Here is a 20,296-nt window from a genome sequence, read left to right as displayed (position 1 = left end):
ATATGCAGTCTTCCTGGAGTTAAGGTAGCTGATACTGTCCTTAAGGTCAGCATGGACAGTCAAATCTAGTTATCCATGTCGGTACAGATGACATCAATATAAACAGCACATTTTCAAGATGTAAGAAATTCAAATACATTGGAAGCAAACAAGAACAGGCCCAAATTGGTCTTCTCGGGAATTATAGTACCATTTAAGAGAGGTGTAAAACCCAGTGACTGGGATTGCTAATGTAGTGACCATCTGAAAACAAAGAAACAGTTACAGAACAATAAGTCTGATTTCTGTTAAATGTAAGGTAATGGAAACAGAAACAGAATGTATTTGGAAATTTAATCCTAGGGAAATATGAACAAATCTTGCTTAACATTGTGATCTTTGATCAAGCAAAAACAGTAACATGCGCAAAGAAACTGTTACAGATTTTCAGAAGGCTTTTGATAAAAGTTCCTCATAAAAGATTAAAGAAATTCTCAAATCTCAAAAGAGTAGGCTTTTGTGGTAACATCTGCATTTGTGTTAAGAATTGGTTAGAAATAAAGTTTTCCTATTCAGGAAATGGATATAAAACGAGAGGTCAATTCTCATGATGTAATTAGTGTAATCTAAACCCCTGTGGTACTGCACTGCTTTTCCTAATATAAATCATATAGATTCTTAAAGTAATACGGGAAAAACACTGTAGAAACAGAAAATGAAAACCAAACAGATTTAGATAAAATTCAAGACAGGTCAAACACGATGATGCATGCAGAGAGTAAAAATAAACTATACATATAAAATGTTGATATTTAAGATGCCACTTAGGTCTTTATATTGACACATTTGCATATTTTAGACTCAAAAATAAAACTAAACAAATTGTTAGGATAGTAAAAAACATTGTATAGTACCCACATCAAAGAATGTTAAAATGGCAAAGTAAAATGGTAAATTCGTATTTAAAATAGTGTACAAATACACCAACATAATTTGATTAAAATACTGTGTATATTAAGAGTGGCAACATCACTGAAAAGATTGCTTTTCTCTGGACTGGATTCCAAAGCAGCAACCACATACATTCCAGGGCTAATAGGAATGTGCTACACATTCCTTGTAGGACAGGCTGAACAAACTGAACCTTTTAAGTACTGAACAGAGAAGACTCTGAGTGAACCAGGTCCAAGTATTCAAAATCCTCAAGGGCATTAACAAAGTCAACCCTGTGAACTTCGTTAGCATCAGCAGTGAAACATGATCCAGAGCTCACAAGTGGAAACTATGTGGAAACACATTTACATCTTGGAACAGGAGGCACTTTGTTACACAAAGGGTTGTGGGAGTATGAAACAAGCCGCCCAGTCATGTTGTTCCATCTGAAACTCTGGCCATTGAGAAAAGGCTGGATCAGATCCCTAGATCAATTATTTATGAATAATCACGCTAGTTGGACTGAATGGTTTCCTCTCCTCTCATTTTAAACCTTTTTTGTATTCTTTCAGGGGTTGCATGATTGAATCGAGGAACAGGTAAAGGTTCACTCCATGCTGAAAGCTAAAGAGAAGAAACAGTGTTTGGCAGCGGAGCCTTCTTCAGGTGTCAGAATGTGTCGGTTACCTTTCAGCGTGGAAATGATCTTTACCTGTTCTTTTGCAGGCTACTCATAATGACATAGCTACCACCTCGAAATTGATTGAATAAAGCTTGTGTACTGCAGTCAGTTCATATAAACACAAAGAAATCCATTTTTACCCTCGTTTCATGCTGCCCATCTCGGAATTTTATTAAACAACAGAGGCTTAGGAGCACAATAAGGCCTTTTATAGGAGCATCTAAAAATACTACAAAATTTTAATTTACAAATTTGAATCAGTATATTACACTGTCATCTTGGTACAAAAATCACAGCTGAAATTATTTTTTTTAAAAACCCTGAAAGGATGAGCATATCTCCCATTTAATGTATGTTGAGAGAGGTTTTCAGGTCTTCATACCGATACTGTTCAATAATAGCTGCCACATGGTCCAATGCATTGATACTTCTCAGAAGAATCAAAATATTGACAACAATATCCCTACAAGACAAAAGATGGATATTATCAAACATTAAAGCCTGTGCCAAAATACATACTCAGTAACTTAAACTAAAAATGCAACAAAGTAATCTTTTCATCTTAAAGACATTGGGTACCTGATTTTATCATCACCGGGATTGCTTTTACACAGTGAATGTACGATCTGAAGTAAATGATTACTGAAGTTTTTGAGTTGAGAAATAGAGGACTTGGCTTCTGCATCTTCAAACCAGCTTCTTGGAAAGCATGCAGCTACCTTATTTTAAAGGAACAGCAAAAAATAAAGAATAAATCATTTGCCATAGACCTTTTTAAAAATTCAAAGCTATAAATATATTCAGGTATATGGAAAGTACAATATTTAATTAAATACTGTGCCTACAACTGAATGAGGAAATGAACATTTCAGGTACTAAATCAAAATAATCCACATTAAATCTAAACACCACTGAGTTAGACTACAGTGATTCAAAAAAATCTAATTTTCTATTTCAACATATGGTAGTAACGTAGGTAATATTGGTATTTTTCCCTTCTTTTAGGAAACAGACATGGATATTTTTACTAAGTATCAGGAGTTTATTGAAAATGAGAACCTTAATGGTTGGTATGCAGATATGCTTACAATATGCACCTTTCTAGACATTCCCGCCACCTTTTTTCCAGATTTTTCTCAAGATCCTAACTATCCTGTTATCAAAATTGCCTACTTAGTGTAATGGTTCACTAGTTATCTACACATACTGTATAAATCAATTTTATATTTACTCAAATAAGGCACGCCTTGCAAAGATATATACAATTTTAAAAGGAACAATTTTTTAAAGAAAATACCTTTTTGCATTTCTCCACATTCTCTGCGTCAGGTAATGTGTTCATTAAAGTTATCATAATGTAGCGGTTTAAAACTCTGTCTAAACTCAATTCTTTTATAGTATCTTCTGGAACCAAGCCATCCCACAGCATAATGTTACCTAGAAGCTAAATCAAAATACAGGAAAAGGAATCTCAGAATGGCATATCTAACATAAATGTAAGGACTGTACAGCCATTAAGGTCAGATATGATGTATTCATTATCACAATTTTCAGTTAACCTTATGCTACAAAGTTGTACTTTAGAGGGACATTTCTGTAATTTACTACAATTTCAAGTCAGAAATGAAAATGAAATGTTTGTGAGAGTTTAAAGAAACAAATGATCACATTCCATGAAATTCATGGTGTAGCCTTTGAAGGGGTCTGCATAGCAGCATCCATATTCCCAGTGTTTCCACTCTTTGGGTGGAAAAAACTAAGTACCATTCTACAAATTAAACAATTTTGTCTGATATGAGGGTGTATCCCCATACATAATCCCATTTAGAGCACAGTCTCTCAATATATATCTTTAACTTAGGAGTTTAAAAAAAATGAGAACAGGCTTAAGATAAGTATTGGCTTACAACTGACTGCAATGTGGTTTCTTACCCTGACTGCCGACCAGAATTGTTTATCCTGAAACCTACGCTGTGGGGAACACCTGTCGTCAACATATCTGTTTTATAAAAGAAAAGAAAACAAAGACTATATTTACTGGGCAGTTATGTAAGAAAATAGTCTATAAATGCTTAAGGTACAGTAAATCACAACAGCTTCAACAAGCTGTATTAGCCATCTGTAAGCTGGAAGTCCTTCAGATGAAAAAGCATTAGTGTTACTAACAAATTCAATAATTGTACTGATTGTACAATATTGTTGCCTGTTAAGTTTTTCAAGGCTCTGTTTGAAAAAAATCACAAAACATGCACTATTGATAGAAGTCAAAGAATATTATTAAGTAATAATAATGATGATACATCGATAATATAAATAGAAAAAACAAGCGACATCATTCAGATTTTTGTCTGAAAAAAAAAAATCTACTTACTTTTTTGGATAAATAGGAATGAATACATCTTCATCAACTGAACTTCTCATTCTCAGGACAACAGCATTTACAAAAGCCTAACAAGAAAAAAACAATTACAGGTGAAAGATTATCTGAAAAGAGCCAAAAAATAACCTTTAAGGAAACATTGGTAGCCTAACAATGCAATACATGTATAAAAAGGGATTACCATATATTATATAAGCTTAATTTGGTCCTCAAACCTGCCTGTAAGGTGGGAACTTACAATGGAAATTAAACTCACATTGCTTCCCGTGTTATAATCCTCAATTGGTACAAGAACTAAAAAAGTTTGGGTATTTGACTAAACTTTGTCTTAATATATTCTTTGTAATAATTTGAACAACACGCTTATAGTCACTAGCCATTGCATAAACATGCTCATTTATGGTACAGTAGTTACATCGTAGAGTCTTAGCAAACGCATAAATATTAGTTAATATCCTGAACTGTATGCACAACACACACTGTATGCACAACCTTTATTTAAAAAATAAAAGTCCTAATCTGAGAAGATGTGGAAAAAGAATAACCTTGGCATTGCCCGGCTCTTAAGAGTGAAACTCTGCTTGTTAAATTAAAAAAAAGAGTAGGAATTATTACATCTAGTATAAATGAAAACTCATATAGCAGTGGCTCATACACCTGTGGTTTACTGTACTTCACTATAGTATAACCAGTACAGAGTTTTGAGACCCTTGTCTTTTGCTGTTGTGTAATGTCTTATGTTCAGTTTTTGTGTTAAGACTGTTTACTCCAGAAAACTATTTTATTATGTTAAAATATTTGCAATTCCTGTCACAAGCTAATGTAAGGTCTTAAAAATATTAAGAATTACAGAGAAAAGCAATTTTGTGAATTTACATTTCAGTGAACACATTTTTATACTGGTAGGATGGTGTATTAAAACTTTAAAATACATATGTTTCAGCAAATAAAAATAACTAATTCAATTTTTTTCTTTCCACAATCTCACTGATTTCTTCAGATCAGTGATGATACCTTCCCAAACTGACTGTACCTGCCTAGGGAAATGTATTTCAAATCTTAATTCAACACTTTGGCTACGATCCAAACCTAACCTGGATAGATTTTATTTAAAAAAACCAACAACTTCACTTACTGATGTGGCTTTATCTGGTGAGTGATTGTGAATTGTCTTTTTCTACTTAATCAGAAGTTTACCCAGAAAATCAAGCACATTAATGACAAGATTAGATTTGTGGAAACAAAGTTAAATTTACCTTTTTAGTTTTGCTCTGCTCACTGTTAAACACTGAATAACCATCTTGTAATTCCTCACAATGTTTCACAAGACACTTTGTTTGTTTCGATGACAAAGGATCCCAGACCTGTTCCACAAATCCTACAACGAAACATGGGTTTGGATACGTTATGTATTTTCTAGGATGTCTTCATGGTGTTCATACCTATCTAACATACTAAATATTCTTCTCACTCTCCTTGCAAAGACACAGGAGCTAACCTTGAATTTTGGGCAAGACTGTTTTCTCTATGATGGATGGCAGAGTTTTAATGTCAGCAGCTTCAGATTCTTCGTATCCATGACCATGACAGAACGTTTCCACAGCTGAGTACCAAGGAAATGCTTCAAAATCCTTCCCATCATCCTGAAAAATACATCCATTAAGATTGATTAACTGATTTAAAAATGACCTTCTCGATTGTTTTCACTTTTAACTACACAGAGAAACAATTATAAATACAAGATGTGAAACAGGGCTCAAAATTGTATCTCCAAATAGCTTTAAACTTTTGTTTTGGGAAGTTAACAGCTAAGGTAAACTTGAAGAGAAAACACACTATAGACTTTTAATCTTTTGTTTCTTCTTATTAGTCAACATATAAAATTAAAAAATCATAATAAGATGGCACCTACACATAAACTGAGATTTAATGATTTAGGTTTAAATCATTAAATTTGGGATGCCATTATTCAAAATTATACAGTATTAAAATATATTAGAACTTATTTAAAACCATCGTTTTTACAATGAAAAGTATCCATTTCTCCTCGCTGAAATTTTTTTCAGGACTGTTTAAAAGACTGAACTGCAGTGCTGTTTTTTACAGATATAAAATTAAATACAGTAAGTGAATTAAGCAGAGACTTTAGAAGACATTATATTTGTGCTGTTGCAAAAAAACAGAAAACAAAATACTCTCATGGTAAAGGCAAATACCTTGAGGGGATTCCATCCAATGAGTTGATGTCTGACTAAGGGACCCAAGAGTTTTGGTAAACAGAGTCCGATATAAGCACTATAGTACGAGTCAGGAAATCTGCGTCTCCACTCATCAAATTTAGAAAGTATTTTTTTAACATCACAGAAGTTTTCTTGTACATCATCAAAGATCTTCTGATGCCTGTCTAGTATGTCATCTGTGGAAAAAAAAAAGAGTAAATGATAAGTAACCTTGAACATATTTTATCATTTTTGGAGGTGCTGTCACACTGAACATTAAAGATGTCATCTACTCAATCAACCAATTCCACAGGAACAAACATCCTGCAAAATAAATGTAACTTAGTATGCAAATTCTATGTTATCTGGTACATATTGCAGTTCAAAGATGAATAGTTTTTCTATGTTGCGAATTCTGATTTGAATTTGTGTCCAGATATACAGGTCTTGCTCATCATTATCTATTACAATCTTGCATTTAAAGTGGGTTTAAAATAAATTTGTCCATACTTCACATACATGAATGACTTGCCAGAACTAACATAACTAAGCCTCTATTAGCGAATACAGAAAGGCATGGCAGAAAAAAAATGTAAACAAATTTACTGTCTTATCGTGTGTTACTGGTTATACCTAATTTGTCATAACATTGATCTATCGTCACACAAAGAAAGCACTTTACAAAATTATTAAAAAACAACAGGATACAATTAACCTCTGGTCCTCACATTAAGCATGGTTTGTATCAGCCTTTGAGTTCCAACATGTTTGTCAGAGCTGTGCGTTTCCCAGTAACTTGTGTGGAGTCTGTGCGCCATTCTGACTAGCCAGGTTTTATTTTGAAACCGTTTCTGGGACAAACGAGTACGAAAGAAAACCAGTAGGAGACAGAATAAAATATGTAACAAGCAGAAAATTCAACCTATCATTTGAGGTTCATAGTAGTTCTTTATTTGTAAAAAGCTATCCAGATGCAATAGCAGCATTTCATTCATACCTTTTCTTTTGGCAAAGTGTGCCTCAAATTCAGGCTGCGTTTCAGCAGGTGTTTCATCATCACTTGAGAGCCTGTCACAATGAACGCCTTCAGTGCCATGACTCTCCCTGCTGCGACTTCCGACGTCACCTTCAGTACTAGACATGAGTATTTCATCAAGCGATACAAATAACCTCCTTTCTAAATTTTCCTTATTTAAACAATTTTTAAAACAGTTGACTGTTTGGGGGTTTGGCTGATGGCTATGAATATATTAATTCCCATCTAAGCATTCACAATTGGTCAATGACTGCCAAAATACCCGCAGCAAAAGTTACTGGCAGGTGCAAATAAAATACCTATATAAAAATTACATACCTATATAAAAAATACCTCTAAATTACATATAAAATTTTGTATAGTCTTATCTAGATGTTGACATAACAGATAATTCATATGAATGCAACTACTAAAAAGGAAGCAACGTGACTGCGAAATGATTAGAGGAAATAGGAAAATTAGAATTATGGTCCGTTGAGTAAAATAGTTTTTCTACATACTGGAATGTGTCGGACTAAACAAACTAAACTAAAAAAAATCTGTATGGATACAATTACAATTACTTCATATAGTTCAAATTCCTTCAGCAACCTTTCCTTCAACAAAGGTTATAACTAAAATCTATTTCCTAAGAGCAAATTTCATTTAAAAGCAAACTGTTACACTGGAGGGACTTGAAAAGGCAGCAAATTCTACCTGTTTTTCTTTTCCTCCACAGAGCATCCCTTTCCGTCTCCAATGTTATTATTACTTTCGGTACTGGATGAGTCTGTTTCGTCTTTAAAAGAATGGAGAACAATCTTAAATTGCTTATCTTCCATGGCTTTTAGACAAACTAACAGGTTACAGAAGTGAGAACATTCTGACCTCACTTCATTATTTAATTCGGTTCTCTTTCAATGTTCACCTCTTCACTGAACTCAATTTCTAAACCGATTAAAGATAGAAATTCGAGTGGTCAGGCTTTATCTCTAACACCTCACCTACATCTACATAAAAATACGCATGTATTTCAGGGGCATTTTTGAGTAGAGCAATATTTATGATATTGCCAAGACATGACATATTTTGTAATACAACAAATCTGTTGAATAATTACAACCTATCCTAAAAATGTCACATAGTAAAATATGTATGTTTTACAATTAGTATTATTTACAATTATACTACTCGGCTCTGTTTTAAAAAAAGTTTAATTGTAAAAAAAAAAAATACTATTTACAGAGCTGAGCTTTTGGTTTGGTCTAACTGTACTTTTTTTTACAATAGAGGTTGTATATCACTTTTCAGGAGAATGAAAAAGTAAAATGAAACACAATGGCCATTCTTTCAAACTCAGTTATATGTCCAAACTCACAAGTGAGATTGTGGATGTGTGACGATTCCTCTCTGATTTTCTCACGCCTGTGATTTAACAGAGATTCAGCCTGTTCCTTCAGTAAAAAATGCATCTCCGACTCCACTTCATTAATAAGAAGGACCTTGTAGAAAATAATAATTGAAATGAATAATAATTTACCTTAGCAATTTAACCTAGAATTGTTTCAGGTGCTAAAATACAACGATTGAGACATCAAACTGTGAAACTGGGTATAGTGTTAACAGGAAACACACTGGTGAAGAAAGACAATTTGTTTATCAATCAATGTTAATAGTTCATTTTTCATTGTATGACCACAATAACTTTAATAAACTCCATTATAATGAAACAGACATTTCTAAATCCTCTAAAAAAGTAAGAGATTTATTTATATCTGTAACTTTACTATATTGTATACTATTCACTTTCATGGCATTTGTTTTTGTTCTATTAGTCTTATTGTTCTTTAATATATGCTGCTGTGTGCAGTTTGTTGAAAATGATCAAAAACAGGTACAACTGTCAATATACTACTAATGGCACCTTTTCAGTAAGGCAGTCCACCAGGTTTTGGACATAGATCTTCATTTCTTTATAGAACTTGTAACGCTGGTCTGTGGAGGCACCTTCCAGCTGCTCGACTGAAGTCTTGGCACTTTCAATGTCCATCTGGATTCTCTTCTGTTCCTGCTCATGTGCACGATGCACTTCTCTCAGGGAGTCTAACCTACCCCAAAATGTAATGTTTCAATTAGAACTGAATTACATCATCACTCCGCACACCTCTTGAGAAAATTTCTACTAATATTTAGAAAGCATTAAGAAGAAGTATTATTATTTATGCATGTTATGCCTCATGATGTAACTGTGACATGCTCAAGTGACTGAATGTTGCCTCAACACAAAATCGCTTCATTAATGAGTATTGACTGGGTACAGGTGATGCTATTTGACCGTCTAAATACTTAGCCTGGTAAAAATCAAACATGAAATCACATTTTAGGAACAATATTCACAGATTAAGCGAACAACTACTTTATGCTACCAATATGCTAGAGCAATACTTCAGGTGGCTTGCAGAGAATTAATGTTTTTTATAGATCGCACCCCAATAGACAACATTAGATGCACTACTTTTTGTGTAAACAATGTTTGTTTCTCAGCATATTATTGTCAATGTTATCTAAAAATGAAAATGTATGTTTTACATTCTGCTAATGAACACCTGCTGGAGCACTGAAATGCAGCAGATGATAAAAACATATACCCATAAATAAATTTGTATTACTTACTTTCCAGTTAATCTCTTCTTTATAATATCAAAATTGACTACTGGCAGGGACACTGGAAAATCTAACTTCACTTTAACATCCTTTACAGGCTCACGGGAAATCTCACCATCCGGGTTCTAAATATAAAGAAATTTCAACCTAGTGGTTACTTTTTCCCTGCAATGCATTTCAATAAATTTCAACATAATACAACAACAGTGCCTTGAAAATGTATTCACCTCCTGGAAGTAATACATTCTGAAGAATAAAGAAAAACCATTAGGAAAAAGAAAGTGCTTTATGAAATGATAAAAATCAACAGTATCCCAATATAGAAAAGGAGTACTGAAACTGAACTGCAAGCACCATTTAAAAAGTAATAATGCAATGTAGGCTAAAATGTTATTTCACTACTACATCAGTTAAAGAATCATTCAGGATGAGGTCAAACGTATCTGTAACAAGTGATAAACAACTAGACGTTGAAAGGGAAATTGCAGATGTACCAGGTGTATTTCTCTCAGGTGTTCACTAAGGAGAGTGTCAACAACATGCCTCAGGCAGCAGGATGGTGTTCTTTATTAACCAGTTTTTGTGTAGAAGAAGCAAGTGTTTCAGCTACCAGACGGACTCAAGAATAAATAATCTCCAGGGTCTGAGAGCATCTTACCAACTGTACTCAAGGGAATAAAAGATGCCACTCAGACATCATTGATGCCACTCTTCCATGTACCCATGGACTCGAGAACAGCTATTGAAGGTCTCATCCACATGAAGGACAACAAAACTGACCCACATGATTATAGACCAATACGTCTGACCTGTTACATGCAAGGCTACAGAAACAATTGTTAGAAAAAAACTAGAGGTTGGACCGTATAGAAATAACACCCTAGGAGATAGCCAACAAATGTAGAAATGGTAGTTCCTAAATAAAGTATTAAATATTAAATATACTTTAAGTAGGCAACACCAGTAATCAATACACACAGAGCATAAAATATGTTTAGGCTTCCAGAAGGCCTTAGATAAAGTTAATCATTTATGGGGAATTCTTAATTTATATGTTTTATTAAACAAAGGAGGCCAATCAGCCCATCTAACTCATTTGACACTTAGTAATGAATCGATCCAAGGATGCTCTTGTCCGAGCACAAAATCTTCTACCATAATGTCCACCTACCTCAGATTATAAATGTATTTTGCCACACACCCAAACAGAACACCTCTGTACAGGGTTCAGGCACTGCTGATACATGAACAGTGACTCCCATCACAGAGATACTATTTTGCAGATATTTCAAAGTTACTAATGACATCACAGGTCTTACTAACCCTTCACTTAACATCTTGTGTTTGCTGTTGCTGAAGAAATGTACAGGACACTTATGCTACAACAGGATGGATGAAATAACAGTAAGATGCCATGGAAGCAAAAGTTATTAAGAGCTTTAATTATAATCTGCACTATAGTCATTTGAAAAGTTAAATTCAGAGCTTTAAAATATTAACGGCACAAAGACAAAAGCAAGACAGAAGGGAGTCCCACCTGAGGTCTCTTCACTCCTTTTCCAATTTGCTGTTCCACCCACAGATTCTGATCCTCATCTTGGCTATTTGATCTTTCATCCTCACTACCGCTCTCACCTGTGATTTTCCCAAGGAAAAGTGTGTAAGGCATAGAACATGACAAGACAGCCAGGTCTTTCCAAAAGCTACATTTTTTCCAAAATACAGTAAAAACATCCAGGGAACAGGGGGAAGGTTAAGTGCGTGGAAAGTCTAAATAACAGCTTCCCTGTAAAACATTGCTTGTAAATCACAACATGCATTTTATTACTGCAGCATTGCAATGGACTCTACACACCTAGTTCCCCCAGACAACCTGATCTGCACAGTGTATTTTGCTGCTAATTTCTGTTCATTTTGACAAATGTGAAAACTGATGACATCAGAATGCCGATAAACCACGGAGACTAGGGTCCACATAAAACAGCGGTCTAGTTCAACAGAGGATCAAACGTCATTACCCTTTAAGTTTGCGCAATGTAAAAAACAAACAAGTTTTCACTTTCCGATACCCTCCTAAGAAACAAATTAAGGACTTGGTCTGATGTACCCACTGTCCAATGCGCAAGTAAAAATTAACAAAAAAACAATGTTGTGACAGTTGAGTCAGAGCTGGGAAATTAAACCGGGTTTGCTGGGACACTAGCTTATCACCAAACCTCCAAAATCTCACGATTCTATAAACGGCCATTCACCTTATAGCTTTAATCCTGTTAGAATAACGGTACTCACACATCAATTTTTATCATTTAGAACTTCGCCAGATTTGTGAAAGTTTACTATACAGCCTCACTCACTCATCTTTTCAGCTATTCTCTGTCTCAGGGTCTTCGGTTTAGGTGCAAATGGAATTCTCCGCTGGTGGTCATCGGGTTCATCATCGCTGTCTTCCTCCTCTTCATCTTTTAACACTGGACTGCTCCCGTGTCTCGTGGCCAGAGGAATATAGTCCTGCCGTGCTCTAGCCAGCTTACGTTGCCTTCTTGCAGCCTCAATTTGTAGAGCATCAGGGATATCACCTGCGCTGATCAAAGTTTTACACCGTGTGTAAAAATAAACTACACCCAAAAGCCAGCAGCTAAAAGACTACATGCAAATTACAGAAACTTTAGAACACATTACACCTATTAAGTTCTTCATAAGCCGTTGATTTAGGAGATTCATCTTACTTGCTATATACATACAAGGTGTCAAAAGCCCCCACTGCAATCTCACATATGGATGTCTGAGAAAGGAGTTCAAGAAACCAACACTTTTTTGGTTTTTGGTTTTATGCCTCAGTATTTGTCTAGCCACAGTGCAGGTAGGCGAGTTAAGTTCAGTCTGGTCTGTAAACTTTTTTTTTTTACAAACTAGCTTCAGAAAGACGAAGCATTGAAATACACGCCTCTAAACCTCCATGGAATATTATCCTGGACACTTGTCGAAAACACTTTTCCGGAATGGAAATTTTAGATGACAACGATAGAGCAATACTGAAGACCAATTCATCACTTACTTTCTAAAAGATTATAAGAATGAGGAAAAAATGCTCAAAATTTCTGAGAAACCTCCAACAAACCTGGATCAGACACTGAAGAGCTGGAAGAACTAGATTTTTGGGAGCTTGTATCATCGTTGCTTCCATCCTGAATTTTTTCACCTTCGGGTTTATCGTCCCCACAGTCACTCTGTGAAACAGGACCCTTGGGGCCTATAAAACACAAGCAGGAACTGTCAAACTCACATCTTTTAATTTTGAAGAAGCAATCTTAACCCCCATTCCATTCCAAAAAAAACATTTACAGAACTAATGTTAAGTCAGTTACTTAGAAATAAAAACATTACTTGCGCAGGGGACCATATAATTCTCTGTTTTGCTCATTCTTGATGCCAGTTCTTTACCAATCAACTACAGAGCAATTAATCAATAGTGATTTCATTTTGCCTCAGTATAACATGCTCAGTAGTATGACTGTAACATAATTTCACCTATTTCCCCATCTTGCCTTTCGCTAATGTTAATAATAAAATGTGAAACTTAATTTTCAGTGAAGAGCTTTGCTTCTCTTGAGATGTTTTTTTCCCCCTAACTGAGTGAGGTTTGTTTAGTTTTGAATGCTCCAAGAGTATTCAGTCCAATTCAGAGTTTGTTTAAATGGCATTCAGCTGAGCTCATCTTATGGCCTGTTTTGAGTAGTGATTGTTTTTGCACTCGGTAAAGTGCAGTTTATATGGAGAACAGCATGAAAACCAAATGTCAATTGGGAAATAAATCAAACTGCAACAGAATAACAGAAAAATTCATTAAGACCACGCCAAAACTATTTTACACATACAAATATCTACTATATTTATGGTATATTTACTATTTGTTTCTCAGGGGTTGAAAGACAAAGGGTTGCAAAAGCTGCAAACAGTGCAGAGTCTATTTAAAAAAGATGAGCCAGATGAATTTCAAAATCAAAGACATAAAATAAGGCCACTGAACATAAAAAGGTTATTAACAGAAAAAGAGGCAGTTTGGCCTACATAGCCCACTGGGTGACTAGTAGCTAAGTGACCTGAGGATCTCATCCAGCCATTTCTTGAAAGAAGCCATGTTGAAGAAACCCGCTTCAACAACATGGCTGAGTAGTTTGTAACAGAATGCCAAACAAAACGCAATGAAACTCATTTCCAGTTAGAATGCACTAACTCTGGTCCAGCAACACCTCTTTGAACAGCAAACAGGTTTTTCTTGGAGGTCTCCCATTTCCAGGATTAACCAAGGCCAGACTACTCAAATCATGTTGGCTTCTAGACTTCTCCATTCAAGACTACGGAAAAAAAAATAATTTTGCATCTAACACAATGAACAAATTACTACACATTATTATTGCAGTGTAGTCACAAGCGAACCAATTCCCCCTAAAAATAAGGATGTTAACCAAGAAAACAAACCTCAGACCACTTTCACACAAACTCAGTTAAGGTATGTGAAGTGTGAATCTGCACATTGCCGGTGGTGGAGATGAGTTATCATTACCTGTAAAGTGTCTGGAAAAGCGCTATATAAAATGTAACAAATTATTTCTTTTTTACCACAGTTGAACTGTACCACCCCATAAAAAGTAGCAAACTTTGCTCGAATCCAAAGACCAGGTTTTCTATCACCCCAGATTTCTACAATGATGAACGTTTCAAGAAACGATGACATCATTTCAGGAAAATACACAGTGCCACCGAGCCCTGTTACGTCGAACAGCTAACATACACATCCGTTGTTATGAAACCATAAGAACGCAGTTGGCAATTTACCTTGTGAATTAAAAGCGGGAGGATTGATCTCTTTTGTTCGCGCTTTGAAAACGACGGCCTTGGCAACAGGCTTTTTAACCTTGAAGTCATCTTCGTCCACTGAAATGAAAATACACCAGCAGGTTAGGAAAAAAAAAAAACGTGCACATTAATTGAATGCAAAGAACAGAAACGAAAAACAACAAAACAATGTCAATAGCAGGCTTTTGATGACATTTTCTATAATGCAATTATAGATCAGAATGGAACATACGTTATATTTGAGTCCCTTTTTTGGCTGCATGGTTCAATAATGACTCCAGCACAGGTCTGAGCTCTAGGCATGATCAGCGATGACCCTCCCTACTGTGTCTTGGCTTAAACAGATATTCTTCGTTTCTGCTTCACCTGGGTTATGCTCGCGACACAGCGACAGCTCGCTAAAATATCAATTCTGTGAAGAGATCCCATGCATGTCATTTGCATCTGCAGAATCTACTGCAGGCTGTCTCCGTGCATGTACCACATCAGATTCACGCAGAAATATAAATACTGGGGCGTACCTTGTTTTTCATCACCGAAACTCAATAGAGTGATTTTATTTTTCGTCAGTTTCTTCTCAGCAGCGTCTTCCGCAGCCGTATCTTCGCTTACATTTTCTGTGTGCGGATTTTGTCCGGCGACTGAATCCGGCCTGGAGCTCCCGGACTCCCGCTTAGACGTGCAGGAAATCCCCCGGCTCTGCGGATACTTCAGTAACCGGGGAGCAACCGAGACCTTCACCTCGTCAGTGGCTTCTCCCTGCTCTTCTTGTGAAGGCTCATCTTCTCCGCTCGAATCTCCTTTCCTCCTCCTGAAGTTTCTCTTTGGTTTCTTACCGAACATATTCAGGTGGGAACTGCAATAATATCTCAACAGTGCGGATCGCAAATGATTATCTTATGTATTTTTTTTTTAAAAAAAGTACTAAGCCTTACAGCATCCCACGTGTATCTCGGTAGTGAAGTAAATGAAAGACTAAAGCACAATGAAACACATTTACATTTTTAAATGCTAAGCAAGTTAGCATAAACCAATTACTCCATCTTCATTTATGGGGGGAAAAAAGTACACTTACAACACTTCTTCCGATTTGCTTCAACAACATTTACGTTTGTACTTTCCGGTTCCCTGCTCTCCGGCTGCATCATGGGTAATGTAGTCCATAAACAATGCGTCGCTCTATTTCTTCCTTCAAGAACTCTGTGGAAATTAAAGTAAACTTGGCATTTTGAAAACCTTCAATAAAAATGTTAAAGAATTAGAACTTTTCATAGAAGAGCCTTTTTGAAAACTAAAGCAAACTATAATTAAAGGACAACGGTGCAGCCAGTTCTTGCTTGTTAAAGCCAAATAGAATTGCATAGCCACAGTTGGGCCCAGAAATCACAGTCCTTAAATATTCCCTCAGGCTGTGAGAGGCAACTTACTTTCTCTCTCCCTCCTACTTATTTAAGAGAAGTTAAGAGATACAGAGCTGTCAACCTATGAGTCAGTGCCAAAAAGAAAACCTCTGAGTTGTCCATGTAGCAGGTTCTCCTCTGTAACGTCTTGATTGTAGATTTCAAGCGTTCAATGACTCTAAGGCAGAGACAGACAAGTGTGCTAACTGAGTAGCAGAAGGGTGATATTCATTCTATTATGATGAGGACTTGGAGTCCTTGAATTTCTTTGGAATAAAACAGACCCAGACATCTTGGTCTTTCTTGGGCAACCAGGACAAAGGTTTTAGGTTTGGCACTTAGGTGCTGTACTTCTAACCTCATGAAGTGGGGACATTGGTCCCTATTCAACAGGCATAATGTTATCACCAAGATCCCCATGACATCCACTTTTCCTGTACATGCCTTGTCCCTGTCCTGGCTCAAGGAAAGTGAATTTTACATATGCATCAGAAACAGGCTTAAAGCACTGAATAATTAAAGTTCAGAGAAGCTGGACCTTGCTGTCTTCTCTTCCTATGGTGATTTCAATAGACATTTTAATCCAATATCCCGAATAAAATGGGCTGTAGAAGGATGCCTTAAGACTCAACAAATAGTACAGTTAATGCTCAAGGGTTCACAGTATGCCTTCTGTATATCAGGAGTCATAGGCTCTGACCTGTCACCCCACTTCACAGCAGAGCAATGGCAGCTCATTGTAGCACAGCTATTCTGTTCCAAGAACAATGGTGTCTCTTTCTGTTTTCATTCCAGCCTTTAACATGGTAAACCAGCTGTTTAGTTGTTCAAGTAGATTGATTTATTACCATAACCCTGCTCTTCAGGTGCTGCTGCTTTAAAGAGACCTTAAAAAACCTGCGGACGCACCAGGTCTCCAGGACCAGGAGAGCCCACCCCATGCTAGTACTGTATATATAGTGGATAAAAAAATATTAGGTTGAAATTGTATGATGTACACACTAATTTGTACATTTGTAAATGATCTAAAGTCTATTACATTGGCACTCCATTAATTACATCACCACAGTTTGAACAATCTTCCCCTTTCTATACTCTCTACTCTCAGTCCATTAACCAGTTCTTAATCCCAAAACTGAAGTTTCCCCAAATGCAACTAACTTTTAATTTGAGAATTTATTTTTATGGGAAACTTTTATCAAAAGCCTTTTGTACATCATAAAGTAAATCATACAGCCTGCTTTACTGTTGTTGCTTATTCAAGAACAAAGCGCTTAGGCAAATACTTTTTACCTTCTTTAACTTGGTTCAATTTTGTCGTCCTTTGTACTGCCAGGCACTGTATTCACTCTTTTTTGTCTTATTCTACTAGATATTATCATAAAGCAGTACATTTTAGTGTGTGTATAATCTCCACCAACTTGAGTTCCAATGCCTTGCAAAGTCAGATTTAGTAATTTCAGTACATTACAGTATATCATGCAGCCACATTTGAATGAATTTATTTTATCATCAAAAATCTGAGATGTGAATAAATATAATTTTAAAACTAAAAAGGAGTATCTGTTGTTTCAACCAATTTTATTTTTTGCACGGATAGCTTTTAAGGCGTAGTCCTGCAGGTATGCTGACAATGCATAGCTTTTTTGCTATTAAGACAGGCTGGGTGTGATGCGTACCTGAACAGTGAGAGGGCAGTATGTGCAAGGTTGCAAAAATGAGATTTCCCCTCCCATCCTGGGGTTGAATAGTAATCAGGCTCCGTGTTGTCAGCCATGTTGTTGGTGTAATACTACAGTGCTGCTTCTAGCAAGCAACAGGTACAAGACTGAAGCACGTTTTCTGGAAATAAACATTGAGTCTCACGTCTAATTACTTATTTTGACCGAGAACATTTGTTGATAATGGAGATTTTCCAGAGTCGGGATTAAACCAAATCCAAAATATTTTTGGTGTCCTTCCACGAAAAGTAAGTAAATTTAAGAATTATGAATACTTCATTATACATATACAATATGTATATAAATTATTTTACCAAGGAACATATTCTATGTATATATACATAAACATAGTTTGGTGCTGGAATTTTATCAGTAAGTAATGTAATTAAAGCTTTAAAATTGAAACTTGTCGGTTACATTGAAAGCGAGGATGTAAACAAGCACGAATACATAGGATTTTTTTAATCTAGTGTTATAAGAAACAGGATTACTTGATATATTGGGGTTTATGTTCTGAATCATTTATTGTGGTTGCAGCAGTAAAGAAATACATATTTGAAAATTTCCTTTTCACGACTCGCTTGGCAGGTTGTTGCGAATTTAAAGCAAGTGTCTTGCAGCAGTAGGCAAAGGAATGAAACTTCATTGCACTGGTTTCTCTGCTTTATATAAGGAATTTAATGAATTTCATGACTTTAAGAAATAATTTGAATAATGATTTTCAATTTTTAGAAACATTTACACACTGTTTTATTGCACTTCTGATGTATGGGTTGTTTTTCTTTTCTTTTTGGAGATTGAATTGTCTTTCATGTATTTTAAAATGTTAAGAAAAAGTGGTCTACATGTTTCGAACCACTTTTCTTAAGCATTTTTTTCGTGTTTAGAGCGTCAGTACAAGAACCCTCACAATTGTAACACGATGAATACTAGGAAATTAAACAATGATAAAGTAATTTGAGTCTAGTGAGTCACTTGAAGGGCATTTGTTCAATTAATGCAGGAATGTACTGTATATAGTGGCAAAATCGACCAGGTTCTTGCATTTTTTTAAAACGTTTTACAGTGAACAGTGAAAAGCAGTTTGATTATCTGGACGTTTTGTTACTTTGAAATCACTTGCTTTCTAACAGGAAACTTTTGATTCTTCCTGGCAAGCTGTGCGAGAAAAAAAAAATCAAAATGAAGACTCATTCGGTTTTTCATTAATGGATCCCATCCTCCCCCTTTTCCTTATTTGACTAAGAGAATCTCGGGTCAGAGATAAAAATAGAATATTCATGAATCTAGTTTGTTGTGTCCCTGCACGGATGACATTTAGATGCACCATACAGTCCTCTTCAATAAGGGGTGGGTGGAAAAGACTCTATTACTATTTCTAAACTATTACTAGTGCTATTAGAAACTGCTATTGGCTTTGTGTTGTTTAATGCAAAAGAGGCTGAAACTGGTTCGAATATTTTAACACTTCACAAGACAGGTGTGTTGTCTTGGGCAGCTGGGCAGCTGGGGACTAAAAAAATTCAGTCATGGCTGAATTTTTTTAACTTCTGAACTTATTACAGTAATTTATCATGCAACACACAATGTTTTAAGTTCCTTGTGTTCCCCTTTTTAGAAAGCCAGAATAAAACAGTGCCTTAAATTATGAGTCTTGTTAGGTTCCTGCATCCTGTTCGTCAGTTGTCAGTTAAAGCGGTCATATCCGATGTTACACGTGGTCAGACCAGGATGTGTATGTGAATATAACCAATCTCTTATTTCTTTGTATCTTCGAGTATTTGAACATATTGGGGAGTTTAATTCAATAATTATTTTGTTACAGGATAACAGTCCACTTTGTTAATACTTTCATAACCTCAAGCCACAAGATGAGAAGGAATTTGCTGTAGATCTAGGATGATATTTTTCCTTTTTCTGCACTGTAATCCCTTTTGGTGTCTCTTTAAACCATCTTCCTTATGAATACAGAACAGTTAGAGTTTGTCTGTTTTGTGTAGGAGTTGTGGCAGCCAGAGAGTGAAGGAGGATGTGTATTTTGACTGATGAATTGCAGTGCGTAAAGGGGTGGATTTATATGATATGAGCATAAGCAACATTACAAATCTAAGGATGCCATTTGGCCCATCTAGCTAGTTTGTTTGCTAGTAGCTAACTCGGGTATTTTATCTAGCCATTTTTTGAGCTATTGGGTTCAACAACATGGTCTCTGGTTTCCAGATTCCCACAACCCTTTGTGTAATATGTGCCTAACATTTTCATTTGTAAGTGCCTGTCTCCTTAGTTTGCACTTGTATCATGTAGTCAATGTTTCACTGATGGCTCTGGTATATTGGTTTGACTTTGTCTGCACCTCAGAGAATTTTAGTTTATGCTGGCTGGTGACTTTCACTGGTGCTACGTGTATATGTGAATATTGTTGCAAGCCTGATGTTGTCACACATGA

General features: G+C 35.8%; 2 protein-coding genes across 5 annotated transcripts in view; one reads left to right on the top strand and one right to left on the bottom strand.

The window, feature by feature from the left end:
- Positions 1-319: 319 nt before the first annotated feature.
- On the bottom strand, positions 320-15,877 carry gcfc2 (GC-rich sequence DNA-binding factor 2). 2 transcript variants are annotated; one of them, XM_015339053.2, is made up of 18 exons: positions 15,251-15,876; positions 14,709-14,807; positions 12,991-13,122; positions 12,227-12,448; positions 11,410-11,507; positions 9,882-9,997; positions 9,133-9,316; positions 8,587-8,710; positions 7,926-8,007; positions 7,191-7,327; positions 6,191-6,390; positions 5,473-5,617; positions 5,231-5,352; positions 3,966-4,042; positions 3,527-3,593; positions 2,892-3,038; positions 2,174-2,313; positions 320-2,057 (listed from the first exon to the last, which is right to left on the bottom strand). In XM_015339053.2, exons 1-18 carry the CDS (start codon positions 15,570-15,572, stop codon positions 1,940-1,942), a joined length of 2,532 nt encoding a protein of 843 aa, XP_015194539.2. In that variant the 5' UTR covers positions 15,573-15,876; the 3' UTR covers positions 320-1,939. The 2 variants fall into 2 exon arrangements, with proteins under 2 accessions (XP_015194539.2, XP_069054562.1); XM_069198461.1 differs by having other exon boundaries at positions 1,941-2,057; positions 2,174-2,309; positions 15,251-15,877.
- A 2,021-nt stretch (positions 15,878-17,898) lies between these two features.
- The window catches only part of itsn2b (intersectin 2b), a 90,110-nt gene continuing 87,712 nt past the window's right edge, over positions 17,899-20,296 (top strand). For all 3 annotated transcript variants that reach the window (XM_015339051.2, XM_015339052.2, XM_015339047.2), the window contains exon 1: positions 17,899-18,098. The gene's annotated coding sequence lies outside the window, so the exon portion shown is untranslated. The remainder of the gene's footprint in view (positions 18,099-20,296) is intronic.

Source organism: Lepisosteus oculatus, chromosome 2, assembly GCF_040954835.1.
Source record: "Lepisosteus oculatus isolate fLepOcu1 chromosome 2, fLepOcu1.hap2, whole genome shotgun sequence".
Classification (NCBI taxonomy): domain Eukaryota; kingdom Metazoa; phylum Chordata; class Actinopteri; order Semionotiformes; family Lepisosteidae; genus Lepisosteus; species Lepisosteus oculatus.
This window is presented reverse-complemented; position numbering and strand designations above follow the sequence as displayed.

Bases quoted from the DNA above. Each gene is read 5' to 3' on its own strand.
- gcfc2 (XM_015339053.2), bottom strand. From the start codon at position 15,572: ATGTTCGGTAAGAAACCAAAGAGAAACTTCAGGAGGAGGAAAGGAGAT. The intron at 14,808-15,250 runs GTACGCCCCAGT...TTTTCATTTCAG, and splicing joins TTTCGGTGATGAAAAACAAG to TGGACGAAGATGACTTCAAG. The intron at 3,594-3,965 runs GTAAGTAGATTT...TTTATAAAACAG, and splicing joins ATTCCTATTTATCCAAAAAA to ATATGTTGACGACAGGTGTT.